The sequence below is a fragment of the Morone saxatilis genome, unplaced genomic scaffold (genome assembly GCF_004916995.1).
Source record: "Morone saxatilis isolate NCDOM2014 unplaced genomic scaffold, NCSU_SB_2.0 Contig12, whole genome shotgun sequence".
NCBI lineage: Eukaryota > Metazoa > Chordata > Actinopteri > Moronidae > Morone > Morone saxatilis.
In genome coordinates this window covers 5,977,344-5,996,508 of record NW_023339674.1, presented here as the reverse complement: position 1 = coordinate 5,996,508, position 19,165 = coordinate 5,977,344, and the positions used below count along the sequence as shown (strand labels likewise).

General features: G+C 39.7%; 1 protein-coding gene across 1 annotated transcript in view; it reads right to left on the bottom strand.

The window, feature by feature from the left end:
• The window catches only part of ddah1 (dimethylarginine dimethylaminohydrolase 1), a gene marked incomplete in the record, with an annotated part of 70,828 nt that overhangs the window by 3,644 nt on the left and 48,019 nt on the right, over positions 1-19,165 (bottom strand). The window contains 4 exon segments of the mRNA XM_035652984.1: positions 1,915-2,058; positions 7,751-7,870; positions 13,605-13,678; positions 15,307-15,406. Coding sequence (XP_035508877.1) covers positions 1,915-2,058; positions 7,751-7,870; positions 13,605-13,678; positions 15,307-15,406 — 438 coding nt within the window.

The window sequence follows — 19,165 nt, the reverse complement described above, 5'->3', positions numbered from 1 at the left end:
TTGCAGAATGTCTCTGTGATTGTGCTGAGAAATCTCTGCATCTTATTGGAGGAACAAGCAACAAGTTCCCTTGGGAAACATGTACCAACTGTAGGATTACTGTACAACAAGACATGAACAACTCCAATAACTATCCCTGATGTCTTACTGCTGGAGTTATGTCTTGTTCTTTTTCTATTTTTCCACTTCCCTCAAGCTACCATTTCTTAAACATAGGTTTGGACCAAATATGGGTTCCAGGCCAACTTCTGGTGGGTTTGAACATTATAAAGGAAACTGGATCATGGAGCAAACATACATTTTTCAAATATTGCTCCAAATGGTCCGTTAAAAGGTGCGACCAAAGCAGGAAGCATGAGTTACACAAATAGATTTTATTATGCTCAAGTTGAATTCCCTCAGTTAATCTTCCTGGAAAAAACTGAGCTCTCGCCATGGATTTAAGTCCAAAGACGCATAATTTTGTGAATTCTTCCTTCTAAAAATAGCTGTCGGAGGTTGGGGTTTTAACCACAGAGTACATTTTGAGGTCTGAGCACTGTCTCTGCAGATTGTAGGGTGCTGGGTTCGATCCTGTAAGAATCCTTTTGACTTGTTGTGATGTGGAATGACCCCAAATCATCAAAATAACACGGCTATAGCTCAGCCTTTCCAAACCCCAACAGACAAAGTGAGACAATAACACGTCATTCACAGCGAGCTACTGTGGAAAACAATATTCAAGCGTTGAGAGTGAAAGGCACATTTTGACGGTGTTCGCAAGTAGGTCACTGTACGCCTCAAAGAAATTTAAGAAGGGTTATGGTTATACATGTTTATGTAGTCATAGTGTATGCTGTGAGACACTGTTGGAGATGAGTTCAACCAGGTTCATCGAGCCAACATACAGCACTTAACAGTTCAACGTAGAACACTGTAAGGATACCTCTACAGTGGTAACCCATGGCAACTCTTCAATATTTCTTTAAAATTAGACTCATCTTTATAGATTTGTTTTGGTGTTTCTCTCACGAGTTTCTGAAACAGTGCCAACTTGGCAACCGTGTGTAGAGTACAGTTTTCTATTGAATAAAATGTTACTTTACTTTCATCTGGATTAGTGTAGTCGGGGATGCTTTTTTTGTGATTTTACAGTTGACACTACAAATAAGTAGTTATAATGTAATTTTCTTGCTTATTATTAGATGAAATATTTTTTATAGTTTGTATATAAAGAAATTTAAGATACTTAAACATACATTATTGATTTTTTGGGCACCGCAACAAGCTGTAAACACTACACATCCTGCAGATACGAAGCAACATTAGCATTCATTTGGGTATGTGATGGTGTTCACCTGAAGAATGTAAGTCCAACATTCATTTTCCTTTTTCCTCTGGTTTGGTCTCAAACAACTCTTGAGGGAACTACCTAGCTCTTCAGCTCCTCCACTATGTTCACTAGCTAGCTGCTGCTAACTTTGTCTGTCTGTTTAATGCTGGGCAGGACACATACATTGGGGATTATCAATCAGGGTAGTGTTGATGAGAGTGGCGAGACTGAACCAAAACGTCTCTGGCTCCTACTCTGTAGTCAGAGTCATTTCCACAATAGGTCACTTCACATATAACTGCAGGTTCCTTTGTCAAAAAACACAGTGTTGGTTGTGGTTGACCTGCTGTGGTCTGTGTAAAACAGCCACATAGTTTCTTGCAGGGTTTTCCTCTCCAGCCAGTTGTTTGTCTCAGAGGTCTGGACAGGATGGAGACCAACAAAGGCAAATGCCCTTTAAAGTTAAGCCACTAAACCAGTCCTGACTCTTCTGACAGTGTTTCTTCCTCCCAAAGGTGTAACCGCTGGAATGTAAATGTATGTGAGATTGCGTGCATGACACAGAGTTACTGTGTGTGGTTTGAAAAAAGGCTGAGCATTACCTTTGCACTCTCTGGAAACTGCTCTGCTGTGCAGTGCAGAAGCACATGTCCCTTATTAGGTAGGTTCATGTAGATGCAGTTGGCAGCGAGGTCATCAGGTACCGTCAGTTTGTCATAGCGATGGTCACTCATTTGCTGCATGATCTACAGATACAGATAAGAGACAAGACAGGAAATAAACATTTAGATAAACAAACAACAGGCTGTGGGAGTCTACACAACTTTCCGGTAGACAGACAGAAAACAGTTAAAACAGACTATCAGACAATTTGAGTCAGAAGAAAGACCACAATACCAAAGGCAGAACCACATCTTTCTGCTGGCCAAACCACTCTCGGGGCCTGGGGGGCCTTAATGGAGAACGCAGGAGCAGACAGACATTCTTTCTCAGCAGATGTCATGTTATTTATGTAATCTGAAGGAGTTGAAGGTGAGACAGGCGGTGGGGGGAAGAGAGGCTGAGAAGACGCCCATGTTGCCAAGTGGAAGTCGGGGGGTGAGGATGTTATGACCAGAGAGGCAGGTGCCTCTTAATGTTTATGAGCAGAACATCTGCGGACGGATACCTCAGAGACGAGAAGGGGAGGGGAGGTGAAAAGCGAGTAAAAAAAAGCCAATAAATCAACATTCAGAAAAGGTATTTTGAGAAGTGAGATTTTCACCAGATTTAGATGTCCTCTGCCTCATTTTTTTGTGCTTTTCAGCTGCTCGTCTTTAATCGTGGGCAGGATGAGTTCGTACTAAAGTTTACTAATGATCAGCAGTCAAATAATCAAACGTTGAAATTACAAAAAAAATGAGATCAGAATTTGCTCACGAAAGTCGGCAAATGTTTCCCATGAGACTACACTGGAAGCAAAATGTATGACGTCTGCTTGACGCACATATAGGTTTGGAGGAGTTGCTGTGTGAATGTGATGACACAACTACAAAAGTGGGAGAAAAATGTGTGGTTTGTGAGCACAATGAGCTTGTGGCTGAAGATCTTTTCATTTCGATTCCCACTCAGCTGGTCTGCTGCAACATGTTACTCTTGAGTTATTGTCATGTAAGGAGATGTGTATTGCCAACTAATGCAACACAATAATAAATGTGCTGTTAGGGCTTTCCTGGGAAAAATGTATCCAGCACACAGGAAGTGACACATTTTATGTTTCTGGCAGCAGCCACGGTGCTTCATTAGAATAAATAGAAGAACAATTGTGCGGTTAGTATGAGCAGTAAATCCAATCATTAAATAGAAAAAGCCAAGGAAAAAGTTTTCACAGGACTGGACTCATTGTTAAATAAAGCAGTGATCTCTGGGAACCACTATGCAAAACGCAAACACAGTAATGAAAGTTTTGCACAATGTTAAAAACAAAGGATATAAAAGGAATCATCATCATCCATTACACCAGTACAGCAAGCTGAGAAAAGCCTAAAAAATATGTTTACATATGAAATAGCCATAAATATAACAGTCCCAGCAAATGACTGACAATGCAAAATAAATTAGATTAACTTCACAATAGCTGACATTGCAGGTCTGCAGGGTGGAGTACAAGCAGTGTGTGTGTGTGTGTGCGCATATGACTGTATGCGTGTAACCAGACCAGACACATTCCCAGGTCACTTGTGGGTGTGTTAGGTGATTGCAGCAGCCCTAAATGAAAACACTGTCCATGTGCGTGACCGCCAACACGGTCTCTCACACACAGGGGGATTAAGAGTGGTAGAGGGGAGAATAAACGTTGACTCCACCAAAGATCACAGTTGTTCCTGCTTCCCACTCTGTTTCTAAAACATCTCACTTTCTCAATAAAAAGGGAGAAAAAAAAAAACTATTCAGGGTGTAAGGAAAAAGCCCTGCAGCAGAATTTCATCGTGCTTCGTGTAAAGTTTTGATCCATGAAATATAATTAAATCCTTAGAAAATTCACCTGACTGATGGAACAATTGGTTCTCTGTTCATTGCGGGTGTAACCGGTCAATATAAGGCCAGATTACTATCTCATGTAATTTTAATACTGAAGATGTTTTAATTTATTCAAATCTTAGCATTTAGAGAAATTAAAAATCCAGGGGAGGTTATCTTGGTTATTTCATGTTTCAAGTACTTCTTAGATTAGACTTTCAGAAGTTTTTGCTAACATCAATTCCATTCATTAATATGCCTCAGATTTATGTATCTTCTTTAAGTGTTTTAAGAGCGAAAGAAAGATGGAGAACCAAGGCTCCTACATAGTCATCTTGGCCCTCGACCAGTTATACAGCCATAGCAAATCAGCAGCAGCTTACTTCTGGACAGTGGCTGAGGTCCAGTTAATACACAGAGTGGTAACTGGGCAGCAGAATGTGCTCAGTCAGAACTGCTAAAACAAAATATTTACTGGAAGGTAATAAAATCCCCCTTGGGCGATGACAATCTTGACCAGTTAACAAAAACACTGACAATTTACTGGAGCTGATGCACCGTCCACTGTGGTCATCAGCATAATCTGTACTTTGGCCGCCATGTATGAATATTTATAATGCTCATTGTAGTAATCCGTCCCAGGAAGCCTTTAAAAGTTTTACAATACTTCTTTTCACTGATGAACAACAGCAGCACGTACAAGACAAATCCTACTTGAGCCTCTCCAACTCCAGAGGGGAAATGAAACTGAAATTGCTTCCTGTTGATGTACAATAAATGTTTGTTATTGCTTCTTGACACACATTTCACTCTGGAAATATTATTGGTCTGTAGGGAGTGTTTATTGCTGCACCTTAAAGTATCCAGTGGAAGATGAGTAAGAGGGAAGAAAGGGGATGGGGAGGCGAGGATGCAGAATATGGCAGATAATATTAAGAAAAGAACAGAAAAGTACCCTGTGACAATCCACATTTCTCAGGTTTTTCTTATTATCTTATGCATAAACAAGGCGAATATTCCTTATAATGTAATCTGTGATGCTGTCTGTATATGTATATCTGACTCTGCAGCTGACTCAGGGACTTGATAACATCATTGGCAAGGAAACCAAGAGCTCAAATGCCATATATGGCCCTCTTCCTGATATAATACAAGCTGCCAAACTCAATTTTCTTTGCCACGCCAGCAGTGTGACTCTAGGGATGTCTGCCGGTCAGTCGGTCCATTTAGGCCAGACTGTAATATCTCAGCAACTACTGAATAGATGAAACTGTATACAGACATTCATGCCCCCTTCTAAAACTTCTTCTAGTTTAACCAACACTGGTAACTATTATACCTGCTAAACTTCACCTTGTTAGCGATGTCATTGTGAGTATATTAGCATGCAGATGTTAGCATTTAGCACAAAGCACTATTGTGCCTAAACAGAGGCCTTATTTTTTTTTATAGCACCTTTCAAAATAAAGTCACAAAGTGCTTTACATTAAAAAATAATCAATGTAATACTAATCCAAAACATATTATATAAAACCATTTAAAATAATTTAAACGATTACAACAAATACCACCAGTTAACAAAAAGCCACAGGATAAAAGTGAGTTTTAAAAAGGGATTTAAAAGAGGTTACTGAGTTTGCCTGCCTTTGATTATTATCTCAGGAAGAACCAAGGCAACAGTACAGAGACCTAAATCTGTGACATAAAATATGTTATCAGCTGCTCTCTGACACTGCTGCTGAAGGACTACATGAATGCATGCTTTGACATTATAGGCAATGAAACATAATCAAAACTAACAAATCGATTAAATAACTAATCAATTTGTTCATTAAACACTGGAGTTCATCAAAAATGTAGAATATGTTTATGTTGGTAACTTGTTTGTGTATACGAGCATGTTTGTGATCAGGATTTGGTCATCAAACACAACTCATTCTCAATACAACCTTCACCGTGTTGTCACCTCGTTATCTATAAAACTCAATCGTGTGAACATCCTTGAGGTGAGATCAAATCCTGACCAGCAGAGAGTAATGACCTCATGAATCAAACAGGGCTGAGTAAAGGGCTGACTGGTGAGCCAGAGCGCTGCCCTCGAGTCCGCTATAGGGAGGGAATAGTGTGTCAGGGAGTGGGTGCTGCAGCCTCTGACAGAGGCGGTATTTCGAGATGATGACTTCATGACTGAAGCTTGGCAGTGACAGCGGCAGATGGATGACGAAACTCATCCGGTCAACATGTATTCTCATCCTTGGGAGAGCTAAACACAGAGAGGAGACTACACCTAGCCAACACATATACACACATTTGGAGTACTGAGCCTTATTGTTAAATATATCCTAGATAAAAAACAGAGCCACACTGCAAAACAGAGTAAAGAATTAACAACCATATGAACTAGATGTCAGTGACATATACATAAACAGAACTCTAAACACATACTGCAAACAGTCAGATCATCCTCTCTTATCAGTGAATATTCTATAGCAATAAAAAAAAAGTAGCTCTCTAAAGAGAAAGTGAATTAGTCAGGCTCCAACTTTAATTTGTACAAAGTGTCTTTGTCCACGGGTACACAGACAAGACGCCTCATTGCCGTAGGAGCTGCACCAACATCCAAAACAAGCACTTTGAATTCATTAAAACAGCATTCATGAGATCTCACTCCCCCCACAAAGAGAACATTACCTAATTACAAATCCAGGGTCGTTAAAAGTCCTTTAAAACAGGAGCTAATTGCTGCAAGAGAGGGTGACGTAAGCCATAATTAGAAAGCAAGCAGTCTGTCATTAAGTCTCGCTAACGGCCACTCCTCGCTCCAGTAGCTAATTACTGGGGTGATCAAACAGGCAGGAATCTTAATGAGTCAATGCTGGAATATAAAATCAATTAGCATGTGTTTATACATACATTCTTGACTTCTTGTGTACATTTTAGCAATGCAAACATGCTTACAAAACCAACGGGCCTGACCTTGTGCTGCTCTCAAGCACTTTGCCTCATTAGGATGTGCTGTCAGATGGTCTGGTTTTAATTGCCCCGGAGATACACTGTCTCTTACTTGACTTAAAGTAACTTTGTGTACGACCGGGCCAGTAGGGGGAGATATCACACTGGGAGGCACGTGAAAATCTCTGCCAGTGAGGATCTGTCAAGGCCAAGGGTGCATGTGCTTGTGTGTCTTAATACTTATGTAACTGGATATATACAGCATGTATGTATATATACTTCAGTCATGAGTGCCATCACAAAAGCTCACATCCAGTCAGTTGATGTTGGATTTCTAGGGCTAATTGCATCAAACGGATGGTCTGAGATTTATTACTCTCTTTGTGAAAGTGACCCATCCGTCTTTAATAGGGTGTGAACTGCCTCTTCTTCATGTCGCGTCCTACAGCATCCCCAAGGTTTATTTTTTTAAGGCTATTGTTGCAACGGAGCTCAATCGATTCAGACGCCTTTTCTGCAGTAATGAGCTCAAGCTGTTTAATGGGAGGACAATACCTTTGTAATTGAAGCTAGAGCGTTAGCGCCAGGGGCAATCCCCTCAGATTAGCCGAGAATATAAATTAATGAGGAGGGATTAAGGTGACAGGTGGTTTCAATGCGCTTGCAGTGGGAAGCAGAAATCAAGCTGTAAATTAGGGAGCCTGCTCTGAATCAACACGTGTGATGTCCTGTCTTGTAGTGTTATTCTTGCTGAATAGTTTGCAGAATGGGAGAAAAAAAAGGAAAGGGCTGTTCATACCAACAGCATTGAGCCAAGAGTCAGCCATAGAATAAAAAAAATAATCAGCTGCGTCAATGTGCGTCATAGTTATACAAACAATGCCACTACATTGATTCAGTGGTTTCCATGACTACATCTGGGGGAAGAACAGCAATAGCATGATGCTTTTACTGCATATACAACACACACATACACAAACTACATACTTTGAGGGCTTTCTGTGCTGGTTCACTGGAGCCGATGACAATAAGGCCTGGTCCTCCCATACTGCAGAAGCTCTTCAGGTGCAGCCCTTCCAGCACAGGCACGGTCGACACGGCGTAGTCCTGCAAAACACAATCCCATTAGGTGAAGCAAAAACCAAACAACGTGAGCTTTAAGAAAAAAAACAAAAACAGGACCAGGTAATAAAGAATGACTTGCGTTGAGCAGACATCACTACTAAAATTATTCAAATGTGGGTAAACACAATATTTGATCGTATGTATTTGTACTTGAATCCTAATAAGATAATCTAAATAATAGTAGGATTGAATTGGACCGTACAGGTGTGATAACTCAGAGAAAGTTTGTTTGTCAGTGACAATGCTTCACAATCCTTTCAAACCACAAGGCGCAACAGCTCCAGTCAGCGTAAGTGAAATGATGTGATGTATTATTTTTTATAAAAAATTGAAAGAGCACTGTAGTGGTTTGTGTAATGTCGTTAAACTGAGTCTAAAGTGGCCTTTAAAATGAAGTAGTGGGCAGCTCAGGGGCAGAAACACCAGGAGTGTCTAGAAGATTATGTTACTGAGCCCAGGGCTCATGGGGATATTACAGAGCAACTTGTACGAGCCTGATTGGAGAGGCTTTCTCTGGCTACTGATGTTGTATACCAAATGGTACAAAACAACAGGTAATGATAAGGGATTCTTTTTAGGTCAAGTCAGATATCTTGTAAATCTTTAAAGTGGCTAAAAACTTTGTTGAAAGTAGTTCTCTAAAATATTAAATATTCACTACAAGTGAAGTTAAACACTGAAAATAACTTCCTTCCTTATTTATTTAGAGTGTAACGGTCAAAATCTCAGCTAATCTGCTTCATCAGGACTCTCTGGGTGTGGTTTGAACACATTCAACTGACAATAGCTTGGCAACAAGAACAAACAACACTATAACACTTGTTTGAAATGCTCAACACTGATTGGTGCATGGGAATACATTACATCATATCTTTCCACTGAGCCCTGCCCATGACAAAAACATATATAAAAATGTCTCATGTGAAATGTCCAAAACTGTTCAAACTATGGCAGAAAATGTAGTGTTTATATAGGACCCCATCGCTGATTAAGAAAATATTAGTTTTTAATGCCCTTAAATCTCTTTTCAGACTGAGGATAAAAGCAGCATTCAGCCAGCAATTGCATCCATATTGACTGATATATGACACATATTAGTGAAGCATAGGATAATTTCTAGAGTACTGTAGAGGGGCCTATAGTGTTTTATTTGTTCATTAAAATGCCAGTTGAAACCTTTGCAAGAATTAAAGCATGGGGTCCATATTTGAAGAATTATAGCATAGCATATCCTGCTGAAACAACATCCTTTTACCACAGACTTTGTTTTGATTTTGATTTACTGGACTGGAGGAATTTCCCACTTTCAAGTTGATTGATTGAGCATTTGATACATTGACTCACAGTTTGTGACAGTGAGACATACTATAAGCCTTTTGAGGATTGCAAAAGCCAGGGTTGAGTCCTACAGGCATTTGTAAACCTTGGAGTGATATTAAGCTGCGATTTGAATAATGATAGGATACGAGACTTTAACATTATTTTCCAAGGCTTTTCCTTCCTGAATCTATGTGAATACATTTATATGAGTGTATAAATTTTGGTTTGCACCTAAGAAAATAACTTCCAACTGACATCCACGTGTTTTCTTAATCACATAATATGTTTTGAATGGGTTTTTATAGCTCTAGCTTCATAAAACCCTATGAAGTATTGTGTACATTTTCCATCTTTACACTCCATTGTGACATTTTCCATTCAAGTATATGTTAACACTTTTCAGGTCAATATTTGTACTGCATCATTAGCCCAATTAAAGCACTATGATTCACTGAAATAGTTATTGTGGCTGAATAACAGAATAGCACTTGGCAGTTCATCATGCGAAAAAACTTAAATTACCACATCCTTGATGTCTTCCTGAACTCTTTCCTTGGCACTTGTTTAGAAGATACAAAAGGGCAACTGGGAATTATGTAATCTGAACTTTCTTCATTCCTTATCCATGAACAGGAAGTTTTGTTGCAGTTTAAAATTAGAAATACAAGTCATACTTTTGTCCATATCAAGATTAATCCATAAGGGAATTATAGGGAGAGACAGAGTTGCTTTTCATCTGCTGTAACAGGCTGATATACTGCCATAATGTGATCTGAAAAGACCCTATTGAGTAACCAAGCAGCAAGGCAGAATGAGCTTCACTGTTCAGACCCTTAGCAGAGTCCATGTTTGTGTCTTATTGGTACAGGTTAGGATTCAACACCTCAGCTGCAGAAGAAAATAAGTAGTTTGGCCTTCATATTGGTCCTTCCCAAACATACTTCAATCAACAGCGCCATCTTTTCTGATCTCTGCAAGGACCGTGAAGAAAAGCTTTGACATCTGTACACAGTTGTTGAGTGCTAAACAAACCTGGCAACAAAATGATCCTTAATTTGATAATGAAAGGAAAAAACAACAGCGATAGGAGGAATCAATCTGATAACAAACGGAAAAAACAATAATGGAGTGATTTTTCCTAGTGTCATTTGCCAGAGACGCATCATTAAGTTCTGTCTTATCAAAGATAGCAGAACACACAGAGGAATCCATAATGAGGAATTCAAATCAGATACAGATGGGAAGAAGGAAGCAATAAGGCCATTCAGGTTACCGTAATGTGTTGAACTCTTCACGCCATGACCCACCTCTGAACTTGTGAGTCAGCTGGCTTTTCTCTTTTGATATGGTCTCCCAGAGCAAATCCAAAAGCAGTACTCATAAGTCTGCAGTATAAACCTCCTTCACATTACAATAACAGTAAACAAGATAGATAGAATCAGTATGTCTTTGTGAGCCACCCCGTGACTCTGTTTGTAGGCTGCATGTCTAAATCCTCCTAGTTTGCCTGAATCTGTTGTTTCAGTGATGTTTGGGACATTTTTTTTCGGATGTGTGTGTCATATTCGGGTGGTGATTGTTGAGCTCAGTTGTGGCAATCAAGGTCAGGCCACACTGCACTGAAATTAGTCAGAATGTAGTCAGAAAGGAAAATACGGTCAGACCGTTTAAAATACAAAATCATTGACTTCAACCAGGTTTGAAAAGAGACATAAATCGGGCTTATACACTTAGTGTTGCCTTTTACTTTAAGGATGAGACTGGTGATGAATATTTTAGTAGCAGAACATTGTATATCAACTCAACTACAGTGTCGTTAGTTGTAATGAAAGAACCCTATGTGGGTCACTGAATTTAATTTCTGGACAACAATGGATGTTTTTGGCACCCCTAAGCTCATCAGGCTCTGGCTACACAGGCAATACTTTAATTAGTAGGATCTGTGATCAGTGCTATGAGTTAATCTGAGTTAGTAATTGTGTTACATTTGTCTCATTCAAAGTGACAAAAGACAGGAGTTACAGCAGTTGTCAAGTTGTAAATTATATTTTAAAAAGATTTACATGGGGGTCATGTATCATTCAAAGGAAAAGCATTTACTTATGGGGTAAAGCATGGAAGAATGAGCTTTAAATGCCATTTTTAATATGACTGATTATTATTATAATGATAATTACGATGTTGATGTGTTGCACGTCGTTCACTCAAACTCTAAATAGACTTAGTGGTTTTAATATGACTCATCAACGATGGATAAGAACTGTGAAATAAAATCTTTTTTCTTCTTTCCCATAACTGGTCAACATCAACCATCGGTAAGCACAGCAGTGATTTACAGACATGTTAATTTAATGAATTAATAACAGCATGTAAAATAATTCATGAGAGAGGGGTTTCCCCTCCCAAATCACCCTTTTAATCAGTGTCATCAACTGCTTGTTTAATCACTGTGTACAGAGGTGGCAGACGTTTGCATCAATAGCTGATTAAAAATGCCTCAAAGCCAGCTGAGGCCTGGACCCGGGCACTAATGACTCATTGCCATTGGGACTGCTTACAGCTGCATCCACCAATCAATAATCTTAGAGTGCTCCACTGCAATGGTGCTAAATAACGAAGTAGAAATTTATTTTTAAATTCTACTCTGCACAGCTATTTATGTTTTTGGGTTACCTTCACTTTTATGTTATTAAACAAATTATACTTTAACTTAACTTTAATTTTTTGTTGTTCCCTACAAAATGTACAACAGAGTTACTATACATATATACAATGTTTTGAATGTTCAGGCCAATATCCAAAGTGGCCTTTGCAATCTCAAATAAACAGCATTTTTCTACCTTGCTAGCTTACAAACACTTTAGGGTACTTTGTATTTTTTTTTGTCATTAATTTCCCTACAGCAAATAGGATGTGTTGAAGGGTTCCCACATCTCCAGGCAACAGTTCATGTTTATATGTACTGTGCGAGTCCACAAAGACAGCGTGGCCTTGACACGGACAAAGAGTCTGACACCCACACCAAAGTGAATGCAGGGAAGGAAGAAGAGGTGGATGGATGTAGGATATATATAATGGCTAGAAAGGAGGGGGTGGCGTAAGGCAGAGATGGATGGAGGGAGAAATGGAATTAGAGAGAAGGGGGGGTAGAACAGAACGGCAAAAAGCAAGATAAATGGAGTGATGATGCTGTTATCTTCCGGGCCTAAAGCTTTTATGATTGATAACATATTTATCTCTTCCTTTCTTGTTTGCAATGTCTGATCGCTTACTGCAGGGTTTGTGTTTAGGGACCATTTAAGAGACTAAAGAAGAGAGTTCTTTCAGAGAGTTCATTTCTGTATTTTCATAATGATTAACAAAGTTAGCATACATCCTTTGAAGACCCAACTGTATTTTGTCTTGAAACCGGCTGCTTTAAAAGGAGCGGTGTGTGGGATTTAGTGGCATCTAGCAGTTTAGTCGCAGACTGCAACTCAGTCACTTCACCCTCCCGTTCTAAGTACAACGGTGATACTACATTTGCCATGACACACATGAATACCGCTCATGGTCCTATGTAGAGTCAGTATTTGGTTTGTCCTTTCTGGGTTACTGTAAAAACACTGAGGTTCAACATGGTGGCTTACATAAAAGGGGACCTGCGGCATCTGTAGATAAAAAAGGCTCATTCTAAGGTAAGAAAAACATAATTCTTATTTTAATGTGATTATACACTAATGAAAACATATCATCCTAAACGTTACCCTCTGGGCCTTTAGGTTTTAATATGATTAATACAACTCCACTCTGCAGTTCCTCGCAGGTTTATGGAGCTTCACAGCGTTTTTCAGCTCATTGTTTTGGTTTTAGGGGCTGCAATTCTACTGTTTTGGTTCTCTGTCACCAGTCTCATCAGTGTCGTTCTCAGCTGCAGAAGACAGAATTTTCATCAAAAAAGCTCTAAAAATATACTGTACGCAGCATGTCTTGCGAATAACAGCAGATAGTCAAAGTTAGCAACTAAGTGGTAAACACAGTAGAGCACTTAGTAGCTGAAGAGCCAGATATTTCCCTCAAAACTGGGTGGAAACAAAAATAGAAATTAAAAGATAAAAAGAGAGTGAATGTTGGACCTACATTTGCCAGGTGGCCATAAAAATGACTCCAAATAAATGCTAATATTGCTCCATGTCTGCTGGATGAGTGGATGAGTATTTTGTGTTGTGTTTACGGCTTGTTGTGCTGCCCCAACGTGCAAGTACATTTAAATTCAGATACTTAACTTAAGGACTTATGCATCTATGTTATGTAATGGGATGCTTACACTTTATTACAGTCATATTGAAGCAATATATCTTAAGTATTAATAAAGATTTGGACACCTTTTTACACCACTGCACTGTTTTAAACTCACCTTAAATGCATCTGCTAGGATCTCTGCTCCTCTCTGATTGGTCCGTTTGGAAAGCCCCACAAAAAACTCTCGACCTGGAGAAAGAATCAGATGACACTGAATGTGTGTAAACAAATGCCAAGTCAATTTAATACAATAAAACTTTATTTATGCCAGGAGGGCCATACAAAAGCATAGAAAAATACCAATGATGAATTGGGAAGTTGGACAGCAGAGCAGATATCCAGTCATCCAACATACACATGACATCTAAAAAGTTCTAAAATCTGTAAAGTCAATAGTAATAAAGTCTAAAAACCTTGAACACCAGAAACACAGCGTGTCTGTGGAGCTACAGCAGCTGAACACTGCAGTCACCACAGTGTGTACTTTATGCATGCCTGTGAGAAAGGCCAACTGTGGTCAGTATGGTGGGGCACAAACAGACAGATCCCTGAATGCCTGGCGAGGCTGCAGCAGCACACTGAGCTCAGGGATGGGCTCCTAATGTAGCTGCTGAGCCTTTACAAAATGAGCCGTTAGCCAGGGCCCTGCCAACAGGAAATGTTTCTAGCCCTGCCATGTGAAACCGATTTCAACTGGAAGGAACGAGAGCACAAAGCCAGTGTCTAGAAACCCAATTAAGTGTACTATGCTTTTTCCTAGTGGCCTGCGCAGTGTATAAGAAACTGACCCACATTTTAACTCACCACAAGATTGTAACAGAATGTACAGAAGATCTAATAAAGACCACCATGCTCTTGACTCTCTGCCTTAATCAGTTTTATTACCTGATGCCAAAAGAATAGGAGTCATGTGGCGACGATTTGACCACGCAGTATGCTACACAATGTTTTTGCTACAGTGCGCTGAGGCACCAGGTCAATGAGGTCGCACAGAGGAATGTTTGTGTGGAGGATCCTAAAACACGGACACATAAGAAATCTCTATGAACTGGGGCTGCAGAGGCTCCTACTAATGTTTTCTGTTTACAATGACATCCTCTTTTTTGTATGTAAATTCAACAAGCACACATACTGTAGTTCTTATATGAAGGTAATGGATTACAGTATTATGTAAGAAATAATACACACATCCTGTTAAATGATTATAGATAGATAGATAGATGCTCCTGTAAATGTTTTGTGAAGCTGCTCAGGAGAACCAGATATTTATTGTACAACCAAAATCTTATCTGTGTGGTGATTGGCTTAAAATGCTGGAAATCAAACTAAAAGCATTGACACTTTAACTTAACTTTTACTTTTACTTTAATAGGTAATTTTGTTTCCTGTTAAATGCGCGAGAAGCATTGTGAAGCCCCTCTCCCTAGTTCAACTCATAGGACAAACCTTACAGTTTATACATTTAACGCAAAAAGCAAAACGGAAGTACCCTTGGATGTAAAATGTTAGAGAAGCTGCATTTTATGATGGATGTTGGTCTTTCCCTCACCCCAGTAAAACTTTTTTGATATATTGGAATCTTGGATTGAATCTACTGAATGGCTTTTAGAGCGTATACAGCTATTTAATGCAACTATGTGATGGATGCATGAATTTATGGAAACCCCAGAGTAACAACAGTAGCCCTTCAGGGAGAGTAGCAGCTACATTGTTTTTGTAAATCTTCCACATGTGGACGGCCTCAGGCTGTACTGGTATAACACTGTAGGCGTTTAGGGTGTTCAACAAAGTATACTGATTAAGGGAACATAGCTTACCTGTAAAAAGCACATCTCCTCCATCCAATGTGGCGTTCTCGTCGGCCATTTCCACAATGTTCAGATTCAAATCCTTCAGAGCTCCTTTCATTAACTCCGTCTGGAACAAACACAAAGACACAAACACAAATACACGTAAAACATCTGCTGATGACGTACAGTGAGCCCCACCACCAAATGGGCCAAACTATCAGCATTTCCTATCTTCAGGAATATTATGATATGGTCCAGTTCTAATCAGACATCTGTAAACAAGATGATGAAAATCAGTTTGAGGATTTTCACTGGATTTCTGTAAGGCACAGCATTTTGCAGTACTCAGATTCTTGAGATTGAGTGCAATGAAACGAAACCTTTTCTCTCCAACAGGTTGCGATGACATCATCTTAATGAGCCATGAAATGATGTCATTTTGGAGGAAGTATGTTAAAACTTTTACAAGGCAGCGGCTGCGGAAAATAGGTACGCTGAAGGACTAACACAAACTCTAAAAAAGCCTCTTCCTGTCCTAATGTCCTGGGTCATTTGTTTTATATATCTATAGGAATGAAGGAAAAAGATGGCTGCCACCCAGATAACATTAGCATATATTATGAAATGGAGGAGGACTCCACATTTCACCTGCATGTCCTCTCTACTGAACTGGAGACCTGAGGAAAGACCAGGTCTTTTTCTGGCTGAACTTCAGCTGGTCTGCTCTCCTGTCTGACCGCCCAGTGTGATTTTACTGTCCTGTTTTTGGGGGTCCTGTGGGAGTAGTTTCCAAGGCCAGTCATGTTAGCGAGAGCATCAGTGTTTCCACAGGCCCTATCTCACTATGACCTCAGCCTGCTCACTGTGCTTTTTGGCCAAGATAATGCTTCTGCTTCTCCTCATTTGTGGAGGGCCGAACCATGAGATCATCCAGGTAGACTGCCGTGCACTTCCCAGATAACACAACGAACTCCTGCGTGCGCACACGTGAATACACATACACAATACACATATATAAGTGAAATGTTCTTTCCTTACAACTACTCACGCAGTAATTTACGCACAAATACTTACACAGAAGTTTTATACTGACAGGTCTTTCTATTATTCTGTCCATCCCATTTAAACTACATCTTCCAAAATGGCCATACAGTTGAATGAACGCCTCTACAACAGATTAAACATCATAACCTTAAGGGAGGATTTATTGCAGGACTGTTGTATTTGACTACGTTAGTTTTAGCTAGGTGTACAGCTAGGTCCCTATACTGAGCGAATATGCAATGTGCCACTATGTATTAGTATTTACAGCTGTTTGTTTGGATGACTGTTTCTTTAAATGGCCTTCTGACCCAGTGGCACTTTTCCGATGTATTCACTTTCCAGAAGTAGGACAGTGGAATCCCACAGAATAATCAAACTTTCCTCCTCCATGTTTCCTCTTCACTGCAGGCATTCTGCTCATCTTTCTGCTTCAGTTAACCAGGCAGAACATAGCGTCCTTCCAAGTAACTGGGTTCACAAATTTATTAGTGGTTTCTTAAAAGCTCTGAAAGCAGTAGCGTGCAGAATATTAAGTATAGGTAACAGTTAATCCCTCTCATTTTTTGTTCGTGCAAAGCAAAAGCATCGCCAAGGCACTCTCTGCTTTTCATTTAGTTAGGTTTGTGGATATGTTGGGTGGCAAATAAAAGGTTGAGTCAGGTTTTGAGGAAGTAAACAATCCAGATGGTTGACAGAGAACTTGTGCTTTTGATGTTTGCTGGAGTCATGTGTCATGTTGTCTGTGTGTCCCATTGCTGTGGAATCTGAGCACGTCCCAGCAAAAACACTATTCCCACTCCATCCCTGATTCATCATGAGTGAGGAAACCTCAATCAGTTCAAATATTTAATGTACCAACAAAGCCCTTGTCTGCATGTCTGCGCCCATCAGCGAGGCAAGATTTCCACAACAAAGAGCACATGCCTCATATTAAATACCCATATCATATTGAGTATATAATTAAAAGAACATTCAGGAGAAACACCTTTCACAACAAGGCCACACACATTACACACACTGAGCTGCGTCTCCACAATCATTATCAGCCAATGCTTTTTTCCTTTCTTCTCCCGTCTGTAGCACACTGGAGCCTCCACTATCACAGTGGCCGCCTGTCCAGGAATCTGCAGGACCGTATGAAGCAGCTCTTTACTTCATCTCTCTGGCATTTCCTCTGACATCACTGGAGGTGATGTGACCCAAGGAGTGTTTAGAACCTCCCTCCCCATGCGATATGTAATGGCTCCTATACATACTGGTAGAGAACATCAATTAGGCTGTCTTTACACATCGGTCCAAAAAAAATTAGCAGTAGCAGAAATGGATAAGAAATGTATGTGTGTTTTTGATGAGGACAAAAAAAAACAACTAGAACAAACTGAAGAAAAATCTACATTAGTACCATGTCACCACCTCCCACTAAAGTGCACACTGAGGAGAAGATTGAGTGTGCACTGTGTGATGTAATGGTCTTGTGTATACAGTTTGTGAATGGTCAGGCATACACTGACTACACGAAGATAAATTACAGACTTAGTGTAATTCATCATTTACAATAAATAAACAAAGGCTGTTGCCCAAATCCTGCAAGACGCACAACACAAAATGTTCACAAAGCAGAACATACTGTACTTATTATCAATCTGTGCCTCAAGATACAAGTGACATGGTCTCTCCCAACAAGTTTCCAATGTCTTTACATCAGCACCATGTATTAGTCATTTAAGTCAAACCACAGCCAGCTTTGACCCATCAGATCTTGCTAAGTTCTGTGGGTGCAAACTACAGCAGTTGCTGAGAATTAGTTCGAATCAGCAGCCCCCCAGGCTAACTTTGGGCCTGTGTTGCAGAAACATGGGTTCATTGAAGCAGATAACCTATATGCTTGTTCACAGCTGGCAGCAATGCACCTTTCCCTGCTATCACACATCCACTTGTTCTGACATTCTGTAACCCTTTGCAATCATTAATATCTGAAGCTGTTTTTTTATATTTCTTGTTTCAATCAATTTTCCAATTTTCTTTCACCCCCATCATCAATTTTGTTTTGCCAAAAGACTACAGCTGATTGCATGGGTCATACCATTCTTAAAAAACTCACTGTTAAAGTCTAAAGTTTCTAAAGTGTCCAAACTACTGTTTGTACTATGTACTATAGTGGAATCAAGGCCATGTTTGTCATAAGCAAAAACAGAGCCAGAAGCAGTCAGTGAATGTCTTTTTTATTGTATCAATAGTCATCTCCTCCTGTATCAGTATAACAAAATGAATGCTTGTTAAGATTTTTACTGTGGGTTGTGGCAGAGCATTAAGTGCCATAATCATGATTGACAAAGCTAGCCGCTGCATAGTCTGAAAATAATTAGCATGTCACTGAAAGTCCCAAACAGCTCCCCACAGACAGACAGATAGACTGCTAATTAGAGCAGATTAAGCCAAGTTAATGCTGTGCAGTTTCCTCATGTGATTCATATTGCAGTGACAGAGTAGTAAGTCCATCCACTGGGTACAGTCACCAATTTCAGCTCCATCCCTCATTAAGGCAGGTATGTCTCTATCAATATTTCCTTACTAGTTAATGGAAGTTGTAGTGCACATTATCTTGGTGGCATAGAGACAGTGTAGGTCAATATCACGTTATGCTGAAGGTAATTTTTTGGTACACTCTTTATAGGAACAGTTCAGCCTGTATGGTAAGCAAGGCTAGCGGTTTCCCATTTTCCAGTCTTTGTACTAAGCTAACCTAACAGGCTGTAGATTCACATTTGCGATAAAGACATAAGAGTTGCATCGATATTCTCATCTAACTCCAGGCAAGAAAGCTAATAAGCATATTTCCAAA